Source organism: Festucalex cinctus, chromosome 9 (genome assembly GCF_051991245.1).
Source record: "Festucalex cinctus isolate MCC-2025b chromosome 9, RoL_Fcin_1.0, whole genome shotgun sequence".
NCBI classification, from domain to species: domain Eukaryota; kingdom Metazoa; phylum Chordata; class Actinopteri; order Syngnathiformes; family Syngnathidae; genus Festucalex; species Festucalex cinctus.
In genome coordinates this window covers 23,710,859-23,734,058 of record NC_135419.1, presented here as the reverse complement: position 1 = coordinate 23,734,058, position 23,200 = coordinate 23,710,859, and the positions used below count along the sequence as shown (strand labels likewise).

Below are 23,200 nucleotides of genomic sequence, written 5' to 3'. Positions count from 1 at the left end.
CCCACGCCACCCGAGCGGACACTGGTCGGCGAGCCGACCCAGACGCCCGGAACACCCCCGCCCCAGCCCCGGCCCACACCCCCGAGCCCAAGGCCGCAGAACGAGGCCCGGCGGGCCCCCACAGAGCCCCACCGGTCCCCCAGACCCCCCCCCCGTGGAGGAAATTAAATAAATAAATATATAAATATTTTGTTTGTTTTATTTAAATCATAACCAGACATTTAACATGCACTACTGGGTGTCACATCTTTTGTGTAAAGAAAATGCATCACAAGTCGATATAGCTATAACGTGTGTACAAAATTCTAATTTATATTGCTACTTTTAAATACTGTGGACTAATAAACATATTCCTATGGTTTCTTTGTTTACTCATTTTTATCATATTGACTCCACAAATCCTTTAGGTCATTACAAATAATAAAATACAAACAAGATTGAAGACAGAATTATGTTTCAAATCAAAGACAATTTATTCACAGAACAAGAAAAGAAATATTTAGAGATCTGAACTGAATATCAAAATATTTATAGTATAATTGTATTTCTACTGGTTAATAAAATGTACCTCACCTCAGTCATAAAAGTCTTCAGGCTTCTTAAGAAGCCTTAAGACATTCGCTTGGAATAGAAAATACAACATTAAAGCTGACCCATGCAGCAATTTGCCCAAAAATATCTTCTATTGTGTACGTTGAGAAGGGAGTGTGCAGTTTCATTTTTCGGCCACACGTGACAGTAGTGACTCAAAATTCAATTTTCTGCATTGGCAGCTTTCAACACATTTAATATAGAGTACCATTGTTATTTGTATCTGTATTTTACTCTAATTTATTTAATATCTGAGCTTTTTGTCCTTCTAAATCACACTCATTCAATAATCCACCCATCCATCCATCCATTTTCTTGACCACTTATTCCTCACAACGGTGGCGGGGGGTACTGGAGCCTATCTCAGCTGGCCTTGGGCAGTAGGTGGGGTACCCCCTGAACTGGTTGCCAGCCAATCGCAGTATTCAATAATCTTCAATTAAGTCTAAATACCAGTAGAAAACAAAACAAAACAATCAAGATTCATAATTGGTGGTGTCCGGCTATCTATAGCACAACATGTCTTTTGCCTATAGACATTAAAAACAGTCAGCATTTGGTGTCTTCTATCGCCACAGTGCCAGCAGGGTTCCTAATAAAGCCATCCAGACGGTGCACTGGTTTGTGGGCAAGTGCAGCCGAGCAGAACTGTTGAGGAGATTCTCAACTTGAGACCAGGACCCATTATTTGGCAAAGGTTCCACTCCCAGTGTATGGCACAATACGTTATAGACGTCCACAGCTCGGATAGGAGCAGCACGGAGATTCTGCTTGAAGTCTACATCAAAGGAAGAGGAAAATATATTTTTATGAGCAGCATTTTTACACTTGTATGACATGATACTTTTAAGACATCCTGTAAAGTTAAGACTGGACAGAAAATATACGGTTATTTTTATGATGTCTAGAATCGATAATTCATTGTGAGCTGTCTTCAGTCAACATTTGGTTTAAATTATTTAGTTTATTAATGAAAGTAACACGTGTTACAATCACTTAAATGTTATACCAGTGGTGTCAAAATCCGGTCTTCGAGGGCCTGAGTCCTGCATGTTTATCCACCCATGACTGGGCATCTAAACTGTATGAAGATCCACAATGGTCAAGTTATGGCTGGAGCCTGTTAGCCTGACTGGATGGAGGCCTTCTCCACTACCATGACAACATTGTAAAGCTCAAAAGGAAGTACAGACCTAGTATTGTGGTAGATAGCTAACTAGCATGAACTTTAATTGATTAGATTTTTCCTCATCAAAAATTTTTATTTTAAAGGGAGGTGTGAAACAACTTTAACTACATCCTCATCCCTCTGTAAAGTTTAGAGTATTATTATTATTTTTTTTACTCTTGTTCGAAAATTATAACATAATTAAAAGTACATTCATAACATTGCAAATCATTAATCAGTTAAATTGAAATTATTTGCTGTTACCCGTTCCATCTTAGAGGTTCCACTATAAATATAAATGTAAAGTTATTACTTTTGTCAGGTTGTTCTTTGAAATCTGAAACAAAACGAGGCTTAAACAGTTCAAATCAAACTTATTGTTTGTACCAGGTCCTGCTGCCAAGAAAAAGCCGGCCATGTCTTGAAAATCATTGTCGTAACCATGCCAGCCATTTTGCCATGCCAAGGGCTTCTCACTGGAGGAGTCATTTTTCCAATATGGGAGATCAGCCTTATTCTGGATTAAAAAAAAACATTCACAAGCATAAAAGATATGAAGTAATTGTTAATTTTACATATACAGTAGATCATATTTCAACAGATATATTGTATGTTTATCTAGTTTGACTCTAATAAATCAGACTTCATGATGATGTACCTGAGCAATGAACCAGCCTGGCTTAGCCACCAGTGTGAGAGGGGCAACAAACTTTCCTCCTTTGTAATGGAAGCGTTCAGGAATCTCCTCTCTGGCATAAGCATGCATGTTTGGGACCTTGGACAAAGCTGCATGCACCTGCAAATCAAAACAAAACATTGTAAAACATAAGTGAAACATAAAAAGAAAGGACAACTAGGATGGAATGCACACGTGGCCAAATATTTTGTAAAAGCTTCTCAGGAGTGCTTTCTGGCAGGAAAACGGAGGCATGGGCTGGTATATCAACAAAAGTATAGTATATAGTGGGCAAATGCCCACTATAAGTATGCGGTGTGTTTCATAGTTAAACATGAACGTGCTATGAAGAGCGGACTCACTGGCTAGGAAACTTTCATGTAACAACACTTGCGCTTTTGGAAGGAGGAAAAATATACGACTGTCAGTAAAACTTTTTAGTCATGTGCAACAGATGGCAGCTCTGGAGTTGATGACATATTAAAGCTGCGGCGTCACCATTACAGTAGATTGTTCTACATGAGTCTTATGATATGTGTGATGTTGACCATGCAGATGTAATTAAGCCAAATAAAGTCCACAAAGCTGTTATTAAACTGGCAGATAATAAGGCACCTGGGCAGGATAGGCTGACAGCCGAACATTAGGGATAGACCAATTATCGGCCGGGTCGATTATCGGTGCCGATATTTGCCATTTTCACTAGTGTTGTTCCGATACTGTTTTTTGGCCCCCGATACCGATTCCCGATACCCAGCTTTGCAGTATCGGCCGATACCGATACCATACCGATACCTAAGTTTTTTTTCCTCAACATGAAAAAGCTGTCCTGCTATTGGTTCAGAGCATTCAAGGGCCAATAGGATATCTTAGATCGGCATGCAGTGAGCATGTCACATATCAGTGAATGTCGTGCACGAGCAAGACACAAGATGCTGCATTGAAAATCCTATATTAGCCTTGGAATTAATGGAATCGACATGTTACTTGTGAGGAGTCACTAGGGATGTAATGATATCCAAATGTCACGATACGATATTATCACGATATGAAGCTCACGATACGATAATTATCACAATATTGTGGGGAGGTTGGTGATATTTAAAATAGGTCACAATATTGTAAAAAAATTAGCTCATCCTAAAAACACAATATTGTGCTTTTGTACATAACATCAATGTTATGTTATTATTATTATGTTTTATTAGTATTATGTTATTATCATTATGTTATGTTGTTATTGCACGCACATATTGCTTCATAAGCATATTACTTTCCCCTTCATCTGACAAGTAGTGTAGATTTTAAACATAGAAGGGCCAAAACATCCCTAATGAAAATTAAATTACACTAAAAAACTAGCCACCAGAGGATGCTTGAACTGCACTAATTGAAATCAACCTGACTTTTTTAGCAGATGTGTTGCATCTAAAATCATAAACATGACGACGACGATATTGTGGCTGTTTTAATATCACAATATCACGATACTGCGCTTATCGTTACATCCCTAGTAGTCACCTATACCACTGTTTTAATGCAGTATCGGTGCCTCTGTACCAGTATCGGTATCAGAACAACACTAATTTTCACAAATATCATCATCGGCCTTTTAACAAATCTGAAGGCCGATAAAGCTGGTGTCTCACTGAGTGGTGAATGCTTGCGAGCGTAGCGAATTTGGGGTTTTCATCAGGATTTGTAAGATGTTTACAGAGTTTACTTGTCGCAAAGAAAATTTGAACCTGTCTGTCTGTGAAGATCATTTAAGTAAGTAAATTTAGGTTAATTTTAGGAAATTACATCTTAGTTAAGATTTCGGTTTTTGCAGTTTAAACTGTATTATTGGTTCCAGCCATTAAAGACAAAACTAGGAAAGTTGGCAATTCTGAGAAATTATAGGCCGATAGCTCTGGCCAGCAGTGTGTGAAAAGTTATGGAAACAATCCTTTTGGACAGGATATCACAAATGATCAAATCTACAGATAATCAGTTTGGGTTTAAGGCTAGGGCACAGATGCACTAAAAAAAAAGAGATCCTATATAGAGCATCCGGTGTAAATCCCGGGTTACACCGGATGCGGTTGCGGTGATTTCCGGCGACGCAAGCAATTAGATTACATTCATTCGAATGGTGCACTTTACACCGCTTGCGTGTGCGTTGCGTATCGACTGCGTCTCAGCTGCGGCGTGACGCAGCCCTTCCGCAAAGATAGACCTATTTTCTATTTTTGCCGGACGCCGCAGCGGTAGGCCTCCGGCAAATGGCAAGCTAGCACAAAACACATCGAGCGGGACAGGAAGAGCGACGCAGTTTCAAAATAAATTTCCGGTTACCTTTCAAGATAAAACACTCGCCAGCTCCTATTTCGCAAGCATGTTAGCAAAACGTGATGTGGGCGTAGACGGGCCTGGAGTTAATGTGCGAGGTGCTCAATCACGGTTTAGACACCAGCGAACATGGACGAGGAGAGGTTTATATTGGAGGTAGAAAGCCACAAAATAATAAAAGTCCACCTCTCTTTCTGCTTCTCTGTTGAACACAGACTTTCTGTGTGTTTGTCGTTGTTTTTAATGCCACATGATCGCGCGCGGTCACGCGAGACACGGCGGGAAGTGGTCGGCGACGGAGCTGCCGGACCGCAGCTGTGCGGAGCCGGTGTGGATTGGCCAAAAAATTGACACGTCCGGAGCACGCAGTCAAGACGCACCACACCGCAGCCGCACCGCACACGCAACCGGTGTAAATCCCGGGGTCAGAGACGCAGAGAAACAAGGTGTGTAGACGACAGGACAACAACAAAGACTCAACAAGGACAGAACGAAAACGGAACTAAATACATATAGTAACGAGAGACACTTGGATAAGACAAGTGGCTTGGGGAGCTGATTGGATAACACAAGGGAACGGGAAAACGAGCACAGGTGGACATGATAAGACTTGACGAGACGAAAAATCCCAAACCAAAACCCAGACCATAACAGTTTGCTTCATGTACTGATGATGTCAAGTTGATCCTGTTTAAATCATATTGTACAGCTCACCTTTGGTATCATTACAATAAAGCAAGTATGCATCAGCTTCAGGTGGCTTATAATGATGCTGTGTGATGGACTAGTGCAACAGTGATGTTTGTCTCTGCGCAAGTGAACACTTTGCATGCTGTACTAAGAACTTTAATGTATAGTTTTATTGGCAGACTGAAAAGGTCTCAAAATTAAATTTTGGTGTCACTCAAATATTGGATGTAGTGCAATTCAGTACCAGTCAAACATGGAAACACTGGCATGCCTGTCATCTTAATGTGTGAATGTAGTTGTTTCATCTTTGTTTGTTTGTTTTTAAGAGTATCAAATTCTGGTCTCACCTGTTGAAGCTTCTCCCCTTTGACCCACAAACTGACGACTGGGCCTCTGTCCATCATCTTGACAATGTCTACCATGTTGATGTACTTTTCCAGCTCTATTACCTTGTCCATCCATTCAATATTTGTCATGCCATGGTCTGAAAATAGCACAACGTTGACCTGATTCAACATGTCCTTCTCCTGCAAAAAGTATCACAGAAGATGCAAATTACAACTAATTATGAGGGAAAAAAAATTGCAACAAACTCCAGCTTACTAACTTGAATTTTGCTGTTCAGCAGCTGCATTGCCGTGTCCAGTTGTTGCACTGCTGTTTTGATCTGAGGGGAGTCTGGACCAAAGTGGTGTCCCTCTACATCTATTTTCTCATAATATATCGCTGCCATGTTTGCATCGCCTGACCTACACATTCACACAGACAAACACAAAAGCATGTATGCATATAAACTAACGTTGGGCAGTATTAGAGTGTCCCTCGGGCCTAAAAATAGCAACAGTGTCACTTTCAACAGTTTAATAAAAACAAACTGCATTGCATAAAAGGACCTAATATGATATTAACTATATTTTTTGATACAGTAGTAGTGGCATGTATAAATGTCTATTTGTGTTTTCAACTTCATTATACTCTATTTAAAACTAATAGGCGATAATGTTTTTGTAAATGAATGACACGTAACAGCCACATGACAGCTCAGAAGATGGAACAAGACAAGATGGCCAGTTGTGCTGCTCACAACTCAAGCGCATTGGTCTTAAAAAAAAACAAATGCAACAGCTGCAATTTGCAATTTAACCGAACTTCCGTCTTTGCTACACGTCCTCCTTTTTTCCAAAGTCTGTATCATTTCTCCATAAAACATGACCTGAGCGAACAAACGTACACTGAACTGTGCTGTCTAAATAAATAAATAAATAAATAAATAAATAAACAAACAAACAAACAAACAAATCCATAGAGAGGTCAAAGCAGAAAATAAAACCATCATGCTATCATCAAAATTACTAAAATTTAAAGATCTAGTCAAATAATACTTGATAATCTTATACAAAGCATTCAATAAATTATTGCCAATTAAACTACAACTTGAGAGGATATGGAGAGTTTATATTACCCAAATTCAGAATGTTTTTGTGTGTCAGTATGTGGAGTGAAACTTTGGAATAGTCTTGTATCCAACATTTATAGATTTAAAATAAAAAATAAAATAAAAACATGGTTTGGTCACATTATTTCAGAGAGAGGACCTTGAATTTCTAAATAATACTTGGTGCAAGTGTATCCTTGCTGTTACTACTGTTGGTATTGTCTATTACTATAGTTGATATGTATGTTTATGTTTATGTCTTGTTCTTATTACTATATTCTTGGAATATATATTACTATTGTTGGTATGAACTGTAAGAATGTAATATATGTTGCCTATGGTAACATCACCATTATTGGCACTCAACAATTCAGTTAATGGCATGTCATATTGTTTATACAACCCCTAGCAAAAAGTATGAAATCAGCAGTCTTGGACGAGCACTCACTCAGACGTTTTATTGTGTAGATCAAACTCAGATAAAAAGCATGAAACAGTCGTAAGGTCATTCCAAAGTGCAACATCTTGGCTTTCAGAAACACTAAAAGAATTGTAGAAAAAACATTGTGCTGGTCAGTAAATGTTACTTTTATAGAGCAAGTGCAGGGAAATAAATATGGAATCACTCCATTCTGAGGAAAAAAATATGGAATCACTCCATTTTCCAAAATATGGACACACCCAGTCAATTTCCTTTCCTTAATTGGGCACCTGCCTCAAATTACATCTGCTCGTTCGTCAGCAGTTAAAAACAGTGCGGTCATCACACCTTGGATGGCTTCTGGACCAAGTGGATTGGCAAGAATCATGGCTCCAACAAGGGAGATGTCTCTTGAGACCAAAGACAAGATTATCAAACTTCTTGAAGAAGGCAACTCTACACGTATGGTTGCCAAAGATGTGGGCTGTTCACAGTCAGCTGGATCGAAGATCTGGACCAAGAAGAGAAGGTTGTTCAAGGCAAGCGTACTGGTAGACCAAGGAAGACATATAAGCGTCAAGACAAACAACTAAAGGCCATATGTCTTGAAAACAGAAAATGCACAACAAGACAAATGAAGAAGAAATTGGAGGAAGCTGGAGTCAATGTATGTGACAGAAGTGTGCAAAATCGCTTCAAGGAAATGGGATTTACATACAGGAAAGCTAAAAGGAAAGCATCATTGACGCTTTAACAAAAAAGAACAAGACTGAAATGGGCTAAGGAGAGGCAATCATGGACTGTGGATGACTGGATGAAGGTTATCTTCAGTGATGAGTCACCAATCTGCATTGGACAAGGTGATGACGCTGGAACTTTTGTTTGGTGCCGTTCCAGTAAGATTTACAAAGAGGACTGCCTAAAGAGTGCCCTGCGATTGGCTGGCAACCAGTCCAGGGTGTCCCCCGCCTACTGCCCAGAGCCAGCTGAGATAGGCGCCAGCACCCCCCGCGACCCTTGTGAGGAATAAGAGGTCAAGAAAATGGATGGAAGGATGGATGGACTGCCTAAAGAAAACATCCAAATTCCCACAGTCCTTGATGATATGGGGCTGCATGTCAGGCAAAGGCACTGTGGTTAAATCTTCAATAAATGCACACGTTTACATTGACATTTTGGACAGCTTTCTTATCCCTTCAACTGAAATTTTTTTTGGGGATGATGAAATCATTTTCCAAGATGCCACAGAGCAAAAACTGCTAAAGCATTCCTTGAAGAAAGACGCATCCAGTCAATGTCATGGCCTGCAAATAGCCCAGATCTCAACTCAATTGAAAACCTGTGGTGGAAATTGAAAAAAAAAAAAAAAAAAAAAAAAAAGGTCCACAGCAAGGCTCCGACCTGCAAAGATGATCTGCACTTGCTCTATAAAAGTAACATTTACTGACCAGCACAATGTTTTTTCTTCATTTCTTTTAATGTTACTGAAAGCCAAGACGTTGGACTTTGGAATGACCTTACGACTGTTTCATGCTTTTTATCTGAGTTTGATCTACACAATAAAACGTCTGAGTGAGTGTTCGTCCAAGACTGTTGATTCCATACTTTTTGCTAGGCGTTGTATGATAAATTGCTTAAATTGTTAAGATGGCAATACTGTAACTTGTGGGAAGTACTGTATATGTGTGTTTCATAGATTAGAGATGGGGGTGGGATTAAATACATTTTCTTCTCCTCACTCCCTTTCAGGCAAAATCATATTTGTCTTTTCTCTCATTTTTTTATGTTCATATTGACAATAAGTTCAATTTTCCCCTAACCCAATATGTGGACCTATTGTATATAAATGAGTGAATGTTCACACCAGGAAATACTCAAATCTTGAGATGAAACAATCCAAAAATTATTAATATTCCACCTGCAGTTTCTTACAACTGAATTATGCCCACACTTTCGTGTTAATGTTTGTTGTTGAAAAATATTCGCTGTAAATGCATTTGTCCTAAACTGTTTGCTTTTATAGACATGATGTTCTTACCTGAGTATGTTGAGAGAAAGTTCAATTGAATCAGTTAGGTTTGCTAGTGACGGATTATAGATGTACTCTTCACAGAAGGTTGGACGAACTCCCAGAATCTCCACCTCACAGCCTACAGACACACATGGACAAATGTGAGACGCCATTGATGTTTATGTACAGCATCGAGTGTTAGACATTGCAAATGCTTGCTGTCCCCCTGGTTTGTATCTGGATTCTGAATCTGATTAACATAATCCACACCTTTTGTCTGCATGTTTTTGTTGCATTTGTCTTGCACTATTCTGTTATGATTTAAAGTTCTACATTTTTTATAAACTCCTTATCAGAGCTTGGCACTTCCGTTAATCATCAATTCATGTCGATGACGATGCCCACCTTTCACCAAGTGCTTCCGCAGAATATTGTATGCTATTACTACATATACAGTGTGGATGCCAAATGAAATATCGCATTCCATTATATAAAAAAATGTTTCTACCTTATTCAGTTCTTTTGTAATCACCATTTGAAATTAGGCCATTTGAGTGACATTGAGCAAAAATTGAAAAGATAAGGAGAAAACGAGCTTTTGTGAAGATACGTTTTTTCCACAACAGTGACTTTGACACTAATATTTTTTGTTTCTCTGTGAATTAGGTTTAATGTGACAAAACCTTTGATCATTCACATCCTCCTTGAAAACGTTCTATTTCATCAGATTCCGTCATGTTTTGCCATACACCGGCAGCCCATTGAAAAGAGATACAATGCTGCCATCTGCTGGCCATAGTTAGTGGGTGTTTTTAATTCCACAACTCCTTTGATTTAAAAAAACATAGTTGACGTCATTTAACGTTTATGGTGGCATACATCGTGATTGTACTAATCGTTATTAAACGTTTTTGGCGGTCATAGTTAAGGGAAGTGCCCAGCTCTGCTTTTTTCCCTTACTTGTTACTGTTGCTTTTTGTTCCTATAACAGTGAGCCCTAATTTATCGCTGCGGATATGGTCCAAACCACTAGTGACGTGAAAATCTGCAATACACCATATTAGATTTTTTCACTTACTGTTTTTGTTTGAACTTAAAACAAAGCTAAGCAAAATATTAACAGTACAGTTCTATTGAATTTTTTTTAGAAAACATTGTTTACTTTAGAAAACTTTAGCGAACTATTTATTTGTTTGAATTAAACTTTCTAAAACATGTTGCTGTGGGAGCTGGGAGCTCTTTGCCTTTTTGTTAGTATTTTGAGATGGCAATAGCTTAAGATGAAAAGAAAATATTATAACATGTTGACAAGCTGTTTAATAAACATGCTTATAGGCACATACATGAAGTGTTGCCATTGCATTTGTCAACATTTTGACACGATTATTTTACTTTTTACTGCAAATGAATATCGGATACAAATATTGGTTATCAGCCTCCTTGACACTAATAATTAGTATCGGCCATGACAGAGCGAATTTATTATATTATTATAATCTGACAGTGCGACTGTTGTGAAGGACAAAAAAAATGGCAAATAGATTGAGCTCGGCATAACTGTTGTGATGCATAATTGAATCATCCAATTACTCTGAACTTATTTTAAATTATATTTTACAATGCATACAAATATGTTGAAATTGTGTGTAAGCACCTGGCCAGTAGTACATAAAAACTTTCTTTCCAAGCTTCTGCAAAGTGACCCATAATGGCTCGGATCCATTCCACCAGAGAGGCAATCTGCTGTCAGGATTGGTCCCAATCAGAAACTCCTTTCCAGAGGATTCATCAAACATGTGGTTTCCAGTCATCTGATGGACATCACAGTGACGACCTGTTAAAAAATAAAAAAAAATAAAAATAAAAAAAAAGACGACCTGTAAAAAAAAAAAAAGAAAAAGGAAAAAAAAATAGTGTTCATGAACAGAGGTGGCAAATCCAGGCCCAGAAAGTAAAAACCCTGCCACAGTTTGGCTTTACCCCCTGATGCTAGCTAGCTATAGCTCCCTAGCAGTTAAACGAGCACCATGGGAGCTAGCTAGCTAGCACCTGAAGGTAAAAATCCTGCCACAATTTGCCTTTAGCCTGTAATGCTAGATAGCTAGCTTGTCAGTGCTAGTTAGCGCCCTAGCAGGTAAATGAAAACCATGGGAGGGAGCTAGCTAACTAGCACCTGGTGCTAAAGCCAAACTGTGGCAGGGTTTTTACTTTCTGGACCTGGATTTGCCACCTCTGTTCATGAATCGTAACCCAACGTCATTTTCTAGACTAGCATTTGTCCTCATTAGGGTTGCTGAATGACAGATGCTCTATGAGATTTAGGTCTGAATTTGACAGGGCCAAATGAATATTCTTTAATCTAGAGCAAGGATTGACAACTTAAATGATGGTGAGGGGGCACTTTTTTTCTTATCCTTCCTGAAGAAAAGCAACCCCACAGCATGATGTTGGTAATCGGTGATGTGTAGTGTTGGTTTCTTGCCACACACAGTGCTTTTAATTTTGGCTTAAAAAAAAAAAAACCAAATCAGTCTCATCTGACCAAAGCATCTTTTTCTACATGTTTTCCAAAATGGCAAACAGTACTTCATATGCCTTTCTTTCAACAATGGCTTGATTTTCTTGTCACTCTTCCCCTTAACATTCCGAAGGCCCACCGGTGGGCTCAGCGGCCATCTTGGAAAGATCTGGGCGATGCACGTCGGCAGATGGTTACTTGGCCGGCAGACATGTTACACATCATTTGAAAGCTGAGTGTTTTAAGGTACAATCATATTTGCAGGCTCAGTGAGCATTTAATTAAGCCAGACAATCATAGATGAAGAAAACAAAAAAACAGGTGCAACTCAGCCTATCTGGTGTCCTACATTCCTAATATGTGCAACTTCATCCAAACTGGTCCTCAAATATCGAAAAGGGTACAGTCAAAGTATTCCAGAAATATTTTTTTTTCCACACTGACCCTTTAAACCATAAAGCTACGTTTTTGGCTGCTGCAAGGTCCAAGGCCAAGTTTCAAAATATGCACATCGACCCAGATTGACTGGTAGCTCCAGATTGGCTCCATGGATTAGCCTGGCAATACTTGGCTTCCGAATAACACCTTGTTTGGGCCAATAGAAAGATGTTTTATCTGTTGTTCTTCACAGAATGTGTTACTTTGTGTTGGTCTATCACTTAAAATCTCAATGCACTCAAGTATGCTACTGTAATGTCACAAAATGTTAAAAAAAAAATTCAAGAGGTATGAATACATTTTCTAGGCACTGTGAGTATGTTATGATTGGGTTTGGTTTTATTGGAACTGATGCAATCGGCATGTAACTATGTGATGTCAAGAATCTTTCATCTCTTTATCTGGTCAGAAGCAAATCAGTTTTACCCGCGTGTTAGTCAGCAGCGAATCAGATCGATGTCAGTCCTGTTTCAGCGACCTATAAGGGTTACCCACATGACTCGCCGCATCTAATCCATTCACTGACTATATAAGTCTGACAGAGAAGCGTGTTTTTTGCCGAATTATTCTTCTGTACCTCTGCTTATCGCCACAGCCCAAGTTACGTCCACGTCTCTTGATCTTTGATACCTTCTCAATGTTTCTGCTCTTGTCGTGAGTACGTTCCGCGTATACAAGGATTGTTACGCAAATAATATAATAATATTTGCGTCTGCGTTTTTGGGATCCAATTCAGAGCATAACAGAGTAAAGCATGGAAATGACAAATGCTATGTCAATTGTTAATTTTGAGTATGCACTGTGGACAACTACAAAGACGGATGCATGGTGGCTCGCAAATGGACTATGGGCTGTAGTTTTGCAGTACAGTACAAGACAGAGACAACCAGTCACTAAAGACTTTTAACAGCATACACATTTTTGAGTAGCTGCATTGTTTGTAAACTGCATTCAAATTTCAGTTTTCAGTAAGCCAAAAGACGCCAAGAGAAACTGCTTTTCTATATGTGCTCATGTGTGAGTTCAGTCAGTTGATTGTTTGAAGAGAAAACAAAAACAAAAACACATACATCAGCAGATCAACAATGGAACACGCTTCACAGCTTGTATACTATTGGCCTGGACAGATTGTTGTTTTAGAGCTCACTAACGTGGGCAACTGCCATATGCCCACATTTTAAAGTGAGGAGGGGGGGGGGGGGGGGGGGGGTTCTAGCATTTTGACCAGCTACAGAATGCCATAGTTTAGAGGAAAAAAAACAAAACAAAACATCCATCCATTTTGTATACCAATCCTCACAAGGGCCGTGGATGAGTCCCAATTAACTGACTATAGGTGAGAGGTGGAGTACACCTTGGACGGGTCCCCAGGCAATTATAGTATACAGAAGCAATGAGACTAATTCAAAAGGAGACTTTCAACAACTTAGCTCATACCAAGCTTACAACTATGCATCTTAGAGCATAGGTCCTTGCTTCACATTCACTCCTCACCCACCAACCGCGACAAAAAAGCATCCTTATGATAACAGTAAGTACGCCGTACTTGAAAATCTTTTACTTACTCATACAGTCATATCGTGTGTTCATTCAACGGCATTCAAATAAGTTGTCACAACTAAGAAAGACAAAAGTACAGAGCCCCTCTGGTGTCAGGGTCTGAATTTTTTATTTTATTTTTTTTTGCTAACCTGTACCCACAGTTTAGCAGTCTGTTTCCACAGTTTAGTAATCTGTACAGCAAGCAGCAATCACCCACTCCTCCCTGAAACTGTAGGTACAGATTGCAGCTAAAGTCTACAGTTTAGGATGAAAAGAAGCAGCCGTTTGCTGCTAATACTGCTGTCAAGCAACCACTCGAACGTTGCGTGCGCATGCGTATTCCGTAACGCCACAGAAGTGCTAAACCGTGGGTACGGTTTAGTAAACCGTGGTTACGATTTAGTAAACTGTGTGTACAGATATACTAAACTGTGGGTACAGATTGTTAAACTGTGGGTACAGTTTACTAAACTGTGGGTACAGATTACTAAACTGTGGGAACAGATTGTTAAACTGTGGGTACAGATTACTAAACTGTGGGTACAGATTAGTAAACTGTGGGTACAGATTGCTAAACAGTGGGTACAGATTGTTAAACTGTGGGTACAGATTGTTAAACTGTGGGTACAGTTTACTAAACTGTGGGTATAGATTACTAAACTGTGGGTACAGATTACTAAACTGTGGGAACAGATTGCTAAACTGTAGGCACAGATTGTTAAACTGTGGGTACAGATTGTTAAACTATGGGTACAGTTTACTAAACTGTGGGTACAGATTGTTAAACTGTGGGTACAGATTACTAAACTGTGGGTACAGATTGTTAAACTGTGGGTACAGTTTACTAAACTGCGGGTACAGATGACTAAACTGTGGGAATAGATTGCTAAACGGTGGTCATAGATTAGCAAAAAAAAAAAAATAATCAGATCCTGACACCAGCGGTACCAATGGAAACACATTGATTTTATTTATTTATTTTTTAAGCGTGTAGGTGATTTAGTAGATAATTCTAGGACATTACATAAATGTGCAGACAAGTGTCCTGCAGGATTGTGCCGTTTTCAGCATTGTTGTTATACAGTCTGGGAACTGACAGCATGTTCAGTCATAACGAGCCTCATCAGCATTCTGCGTGATTGCTCACAAGAAGAAGGAGGTCGTTATCCAACAATTGATGTCATTTCTTATCAGAGTCGAGCTGGGCAAATGCAAGCTGCTTTTCATACAGCAGCAGGTTTCTTCATAAGTGTTGATCAGAAACGACACTGAATTTACTCCATGTATCTTCAATTGGCGCGGTCCCAAGGGAAACCCAATTTTACATTTGTATACATGTCCTTTAAGAAGGCAGCATTAACTCTTTTACTGCCACACGTAATCAAAAAAACTTTGATATGACAAAGGCTTTGATCATTCACAAAAAGAGATACAATGGTGCCATCTGCTGGCCATAGTTAGTGAGTGTTTTTGATTCCACAATCCATTGACCAGGCAGCGCTGCACTTAGACGTTGCACTGAGGAGAAAAAAAAAAAACTTAGTTGATGCCATTTAACGTTTATGGCGGTATACATCGTGATTTTACTAATCGTTATTGGACGTTTTTGGCGGTCAAAGAGATACATAAACAACAAATGCCATTTTGGACAAACAAACTTATCAGAACTACTTTTCATTGAATTTGAGATGATTTCATTTTTCACATACTCATGCAGTTGTGGCATTTAAACAAAGCTAAACTGGCATTGTGTCTGATATATCAGTCCAAAAACATTCTGCTCTAATCTCAAGTAGGATTTTCCCCCCTGATTGATTATTTACTCTTTTCTTCAGCATTCTGTGTTAATGTCTGTGCGTGTACAGTGTGTAAAATAAAATGAATCTACTTCTCAGCGTGTCCATGGTTCAAGGAGCTGATGAGCACCAGAAATGTTGAAAAGTAAACAATGAAGCTAAAAATCCCTCACGAGTTACGCAATCTGTTTCAACAGAAGTTCTGGCCAAGTGCTGATTCCTCAAGCACAACATGTTTGTACAAACGGTTTGCACCTGCTCAGCTTCTTGTAGGTTCAAATTAAGTTGGTTCGACCAGCATGATGTGTGGCGATTCAAAAAAAAAAAAAAAAAAAAAAAAAAAAAAAATCAGTTTACAACCTATGTGCTCAATGAAGGTCACTTTTTTCATTATCATTCTGGGCATCCAAGTCCAATCAAGATAAGTCTGGTTTAATGAGGATAAAGAGCAGTAGCTGTAAAATGTGTTCAATGGTAAATGAAAGTGTGTTAATCATTATACTCCACCACATACTGTATATTGTCTTTAGATCATTTACGGCAAAGGCTGTTAAAATATTCATAAACAAGAAAATGTTCCTTAGCGTTCTAGTTCATTTTATTGACACAGTAATAGGCCAAATGTAAACTGCACTCCCAAAAAAAAAAAAAAGGGTAATTATGGGTAGAGCCCGACCGATTATTGGCAGAAAAAAATACCTATTACTGATTAATCTGCCGATTATTTATATGTATAATTCATAAAATTAGCCCCTTCCCCAATTACTTTTCAATGGGTGCCACTTAAAAAACAATAAGAACAAATACTGACTGTTCCTGTGAGTTTTGGCCTCTTGGGAGCAGTGTGGTGCCGTGCATCCATGGCGTACACACTTATAAGTGTGTACACAAGAAAGTTGCGATTAAATGTTGTTAAATTAACTGGTCTTTTACACATTGGGAAGAATTTGTGCCTTTGCGGAGTGTCATCTCTAACTTCCTGTTAGCATTTGCTTACTTCCTGTTAGCGCTAGGCTGTGATGTTTTAAAAATGAAGCATGTTTTGTATTTAAATATACAGTGAATGTAATTCTTAATGTTGTGTATTTAGTTTTACAGTTAACCTCTAACTGCAGTGGACAACAGAATAAGCAGAATAACATGCTACACAATTGCTAGTTGCTAATGCTACGCAAGCAAAATGATGCATTCAGGGTACTTTTACATCGTTGGAAACTTCGGTTTTCTTCGATAACATTTTAAGGGGAAAATAATCAATATAATATAATATAATATAATATAATATAATATAATATATATATACATATACATATATATACATATATATACATATATACATATATATATATATGAATATAAAGTAGAGCTGTCAAGCGATTACATTTTTAATCAGATAAATCACATCTTACAATTTTGATTAATCATGATTAATCACTGACTTAAAAATGCTTTTTTCCCCAACATATTTTACCCGCTAAATTTGAAGCGCACCTGTTATGTAGAGGTGGGAATCTTGGGGCACCTCACGATTCGATTGCGATTACGATTCAGAGGCGACGATTCGATTATAAAACGATTATTGATTTCCCCCCAGGCAGCAGAAAAAAAAACAATGTATTTTGGCGCTTTTAATGTTTCGTACATTAGTTACAAAAATAGTACAAAAGTCCTCTCAGGCCTAAATAAACTACTATTTCAGTATCAAGTTAACAGTTCAAAACAGTAAATAAAATACTCAAGTCCTCATTCTGTAACAACAGCTTTTAAGTATATTCAGTCTTCAACAGAATAAAACATAGCATTGAGCAAAAATATATTATTTTTATCCACTCAAAAGTGCACTGAGGTATAAATGAAAGACAATGTGAACTACTACTTCAATACAAATGCCTTAAAAAAAAAAGTGCTTTCCTGCTTTTTCAGTTGTGTAAAGATGAACATGTAAACATTAAAGTTTCTCAGAGGTACAAAAAAAAAAAAAAAACTCAAGTGCTTTTCTGCTTTTTAACTTGTGTAAACATGAACGTGTAAACATTAATGGGATCGTTCGGCTTTTTTAACATGAATCTCAATTTGATCCTCACCTCCCGTGTGTGCGATCAGCGCTGACTTCGGCGTTGGACGAGAGGAAAATAGTCCAGCAAGCTGGCTGGGGTCTCGGAAATAAAGCGTTTTTCTTCTAAAAACTATTTGTTTTCAAAAGCGTGATACATTTCCACCACAATACTCTTTTCTGAATAAAGTCAGACGCCATTACCGCCAGCCACTACTTTTCTGTTCGTTCGTTGGTATCACTGCGCGGCGCCCTGTAGAACGCTAACCGACGCACTGCAGCCAGCTAGCTGATACTTCCGCCTCAAGTTGTTTGCCTTTTCGGAGCAGGTCTGATCTCACGAAGAGGTGGGTTGGTCAGCTCAGCCATGCTTGTTGTTGTTTTGAATCTCGAGGCGTGAGTTGTGGATGTGTACTCTCGGTCCGTCCCAAAAAGCGTCCCGAAGACCGCGCGCGCTACTGCGTTTCAGTTCCGCGTACTTTTCGCTCGTTTCGCTTCCCTTGGCATATTTATATAATCGGAATTTGGACATTTGTGAATCGTTCTCGATTGTTGCACGGCCGAATCGTGAATAATCTAAGAATCGGAAATTTTGCACACCTCTACTGTTATGTGTTAATTTTTTCATCCTGCTTTTTCTAATCAATAAATTATTTGCATAATTTAAAATGGGGGGAAAAAAAGACCTACGGCATATGTAAACATTTCTTAAATGCTTTACTTTAATGCATGTAGTTATGTTTATTGCTCAAACTCCAACCTTTACCTTTAACGTAACCATCTACTGTCAGCTAAAAAGGATCATCTGCGGTCAAAATTAATAGTGTGATTAATCTGTGGTAATACAATGATTAATGCGATAATTTTTTGTGATTAATTAATTAGTTAACGCTTTAACTTTGACAGCACTAATATAAAGATAAGCATTTGATACAATAAATTACAACTTATTATTAAACTGGAGTGGACTGGATTAGGAGTTAATTGACTGACAGGAGACAGTTTGTGAAGCAAGGTGATTTGTAGTCAACATTCACTGTGGTGTCCCCCAGGGGTCAGTGCTGGGCCCCAAAAGATTTATTCTTTCCATCAATGACTTATGTAAGACATCAAATGTGTTCAATTTTATTTTACTTGCATACAATGTCAATATTTTTCTTCTGGTGGTAATTTTACAACTCCTAATACTGTTCATGACGCTAATATGGAATTGATGAAAGTAAAACAATGGTTTAATATAAACTGACGTTACATTTAAAACTCTTTGACTGCCAAAGACGTTTCATGATGATTAGTAAAATTCCAATGAATGGAATGCGATCTTTCATTTCATAGCCACATTGTATATGTAGTAAAGGCAAACAATATGCTTTTTGCCTTGAAAGAAGAGTTAAAATGCTCAAAAGCGGCTGGCACTGTGGATTTTTTTGTTTTGTTTTATAACGCCTGGCAGTCAAAGAGTTAAGTAAAACTAAAATAACATACAACTAGATGTTTCAGTTTATATGTGTGGTATCAAATTGTGGAATAGGTTGACGGAGGAGCACAAGAAATGTTCAAACATAAACCAATTCAAAAACACTTCTGGAAAAATATTGTTCACAAGATAAAGAATCAAGGTTATTGACTGCCAACATCTGTTTCATTGTTGTTTATGTTTATGTTATGAATATATACATATGTGTGTATGTTTATGAGGTAAATAAGAAAATAGTATCATAATATTAAATGGAAAAGTACATAATAATTTATTGTGTACCCAAAGCGGATTTCTAACTTCGTATTGGCTGACTGAGCTTTCTCCTGCTTGGCATTGAGCAAGACATACAAATAACCTAGAGTGAGGTCATAAAAATGCACCAGGACATATAGCTCCTCCCTTCACTTCGTTTCTAAATACAGTACTGGAGTCATATTTTATAGGACATAACATACTTATTATTATGCTGGTTAACATTTTTTTTTAAACATTTTCATTTAATAAGAGACGCAAGTAAACTTTTCAAGATTCTTTTTTTTTTGCCATTGACTCCTGATCCGTCCTTGTTTTTTCTCTAGTAGAACAGGTTATAACTAATAATAATAATAATAATAATAATAATAATAATAATAATAATGATAATAATAATAATAATAATAATAATAATAATAATAATAATAATAATAATAATAATAATAATAATATGCAATACATATTTCTGAGTTAGCAATAAATGGAACTGGTAAATTCCTTATGGTGCAAACTTTTACAGGTCGAATTTAAAAATGAAAAATAACAATCTCAAAAACATGATGTGCTAGAAAGAAAGTACAAACATGTTTTTTAAATCACCATAAAAAATATGTCTGGGAAGTCGGAAAACATCAAGCCACCTGGGATTAAATTTTTCTGTTGATGTGTTTTGAGTTATTTTTATAATGATTTGTTTTGCCTGTTATTTACAAAGTATACAGGACTGTCTCAGAAAATTAGAATATTGTGATCAAGACCATTATTTTCTGTAATGCAATTAAATAAGAAAAAAATGCCATACATTCTGGATTCATTACAAATCAACTGAAATATTGCAAGCCTTTTATTGTTTTAATATTGCTGATTATGGCAATTTTTTTGTTTACTTGGTCTAAGGAAATATTCTAATATTTTGAGATAGGATATTTTAGTTTTCTTAAGCTATAAGCCATAATCAACCATATTAAAATAATAAAAGGCTTGCATTATTTCAGTTGATTTGTAATGAATCCAGAATGTATGGCATTTTTGCGTATTTAATTGCATTACAGAAAATAATGGACTTTATCACAATATTCTATTTTTCTGAGACAGTCCTGTACTTCAGGAGTGAGTATTGTGTTGCAGCATTTTCGTCAAAAAATTCAAAATAATTTTGGCCAAGGGTGTCCTTTTTGGTTAGGGCATCTGTCAAAAAAAAAAGCTCGCGTACTGTCTGTTCATATATGGACGATTTGTATAAATAAGTTAACACATTCGTTCTGAACGTCAACACGGGTGATATGATATCTACTTCAAACTCGCTTCAGCATTTCTTTGGACGTGCGACTCATTCATTTGGACATTGAGAGGAATTACCTGTCATTAATGAATAGTAGTTCGGGTAAGATAAAGTCGGGAAGTCCGGCACCATGTAGTCCACTTTCACCCCTCTGGACACAAGCTCCCGAAAGCCTGCAAGTGAGTTCAGGTCGTCCATGTAGTCATAGCGAAAACCATCGATTAGGAAAACGAGTAACGGATGGACCGCGACACACAGCTGTCCCGCTGCCACCAGCAGCAACACGCACACCAACACGCAGGTGGAGGCCATTGTCAGGAGTGAGTGCTTGTTTCGCTCTCCTCGTCCTCTGCTACAACTTGTGTGGCAAGTGGCAACACAACGCTCAAGTGTGGACAGCAGCAGCCGGCGCTGGCGGAGTGGACAGCAGGCAGGACCCATCCCACACGGTGGGTGCGGGGAGGGGACCGGAAGTTAGGGTTACAACAACCATGGACCAAAATAAGAGTGAAAAGCAGATCCTGCAGAACCACGAGACAGCGGCAGTTTCATTTGTGCTCCTTTCATTATGGAATCAGAATCCTGTCAACATTCGAAACCTCGTAATAAGGGTGCGAGTCTCCGAAAAGATTTTTGTATTACTGAAAAAAAATGTTATGAATCTCCAAAAATGTTTTTGAATGAAATCTTTAAATAAATAAATAAATAAATAAAACGCTAAGAAAACAAATTTTAAAGTACGACTTTACAGTGTAAAATAAATAATAAAAAAATGTGGATAGTCAAGGAAACCAAGAAAACACCTTCCTATTATTTTTTTTATAATGTGGAATTCCAAAATCAACGAAAAACACCATCGAGATTCTTCACAAAAACAATTGCTATCTGTATTTTTGTTTGTTTGTGTAATTTCAGTAATATTTTTCAGGTGAAGTCTGTAAAATTAGGGATTCATTTCACCTTGACCCGATGACGTGATCCAACAAACTTGGCATAAAGGTTAGGAGAGTTGACGTTCCGAGAAGCCCATGGACACAGAAAGCAATCTAAGTGAAGTTCAACCAAGGTCATATAACATTCAGACTGAAATGTGAGAGAGTCGTGAACAATTTTACATGTGTTTATATGTTGGTTAAAAAAAACAAAAAAACAACTACTTGTGTAGTGCAGCCTGAGTTTGGGATAAGTTGCTAACTTGAAGCTAACTGAGTTAAATTAACAAGTTAAAAGAGGTCCTCGGGGCATACTATCAAGCCTGTTTTCCGTGTCTCTATTTCACACACAGGTGACACTTGTTATCAGCCTTCTCCAGAGCTTGCTGATAAACCGTCATTGGAATCACCTGTGCGTGGAATAGGGAGACAAATGCATATTTGCCTGACATCATGTGACATTCATGTGAATGCTACATATTGACAATTCCGACCTTACGTCACAAGTCAAAATTGTGATCTTATGCTGCATTTGAGGAAAGTTTGAAGTTGGATTTATCACACTTGGGTGTGTCCCAGTTCCGGCATCAAAGCATTTGAGGCAAATGTAAACAAAGATGGCTGATTCCGATTAATTGTTTGTTGTTCTGTTAAACGCAGTCATTCCAAATCAAGTTGTCACGTCAACATTTGTCTTGTATTTACATTTGCCTCAAATGCTTTGAGCTCTGAACTGACACAATCCGAGTGGGATGAATCCGATTTCCCACTTTCCTCGAATGCAGCATTTATCCTCGGTGAAATGACGCTCTACGTTCATTGAAAATCATTGGAATTTAGATGATTGTAATTTGGTTTGTGGGAATTGTTTTTGATTTGGAATAGTGATAAAATCTGGTTTGATTTCTTTAACAATATGCCTGGTTTGTATGCTAATCACAGGCAAAAGCAATACAAAATGAAGCCTTGCTTTGCCCGGATGTACGGAATTGTCAATGCATGATCCGGACAGCAGAGGGCGTTTGTGAGGGGAGGAGCAGATTAATGTATTGACGTGTTCCTGTCTCGTCTGTGCATAATATGTACTACATATGAAGCCAACCAAGTAAAACAAAGTACTGTCTTCTTCAAAGTTACAGTTTGGTTCTTGAGAACCCACAACAAAAACAATAGTGGACTGCTTGCAAAACATTCTGACCAGATGTGACTTGTACTGCTTAAATAGTGTTTTGTTTTGTGTTTTTAAACTGCTGTGTCTCCTTGAACTCATCTGGATTAAAACGCCACACCAGTGTAACCAAACATTATTTTATTATCTTAAAAAGTAACACAATTTCCCATAGGGTATCACATACACTACAACAATGGTAACACCAGTACTAACATCAAAGGGACTTCCAGATATTATAGACATTTTTTTCTTTAAAAAAAAAAAAATCCCTCTTTTTATTGTTTAAATTAGTTGACTAGGCATGACAGATAAACATCATTTACAGGTATGTCACCATTTGAAGCAATGTTATTGTTGAACCTCAAGTTTAAGAACCCACTGCCGATGTTAAGGGAAGACATTTCATGGACTGT

The 23,200-nt window shown here is 37.9% G+C and overlaps 1 protein-coding gene across 1 annotated transcript; it reads right to left on the bottom strand.

Moving 5' to 3' along the window:
• Positions 1–449: 449 nt before the first annotated feature.
• On the bottom strand, positions 450–21,153 carry enpp6 (ectonucleotide pyrophosphatase/phosphodiesterase 6). The gene is made up of 8 exons (XM_077531943.1): positions 20,762–21,153; positions 10,978–11,157; positions 9,351–9,462; positions 6,064–6,205; positions 5,804–5,983; positions 2,418–2,555; positions 2,147–2,276; positions 450–1,369 (listed from the first exon to the last, which is right to left on the bottom strand). The coding sequence occupies exons 1-8, from the start codon at positions 21,123–21,125 to the stop codon at positions 1,158–1,160; spliced, it is 1,458 nt and encodes a 485-aa protein (XP_077388069.1). The 5' UTR covers positions 21,126–21,153; the 3' UTR covers positions 450–1,157.
• Positions 21,154–23,200: the final 2,047 nt, after the last annotated feature.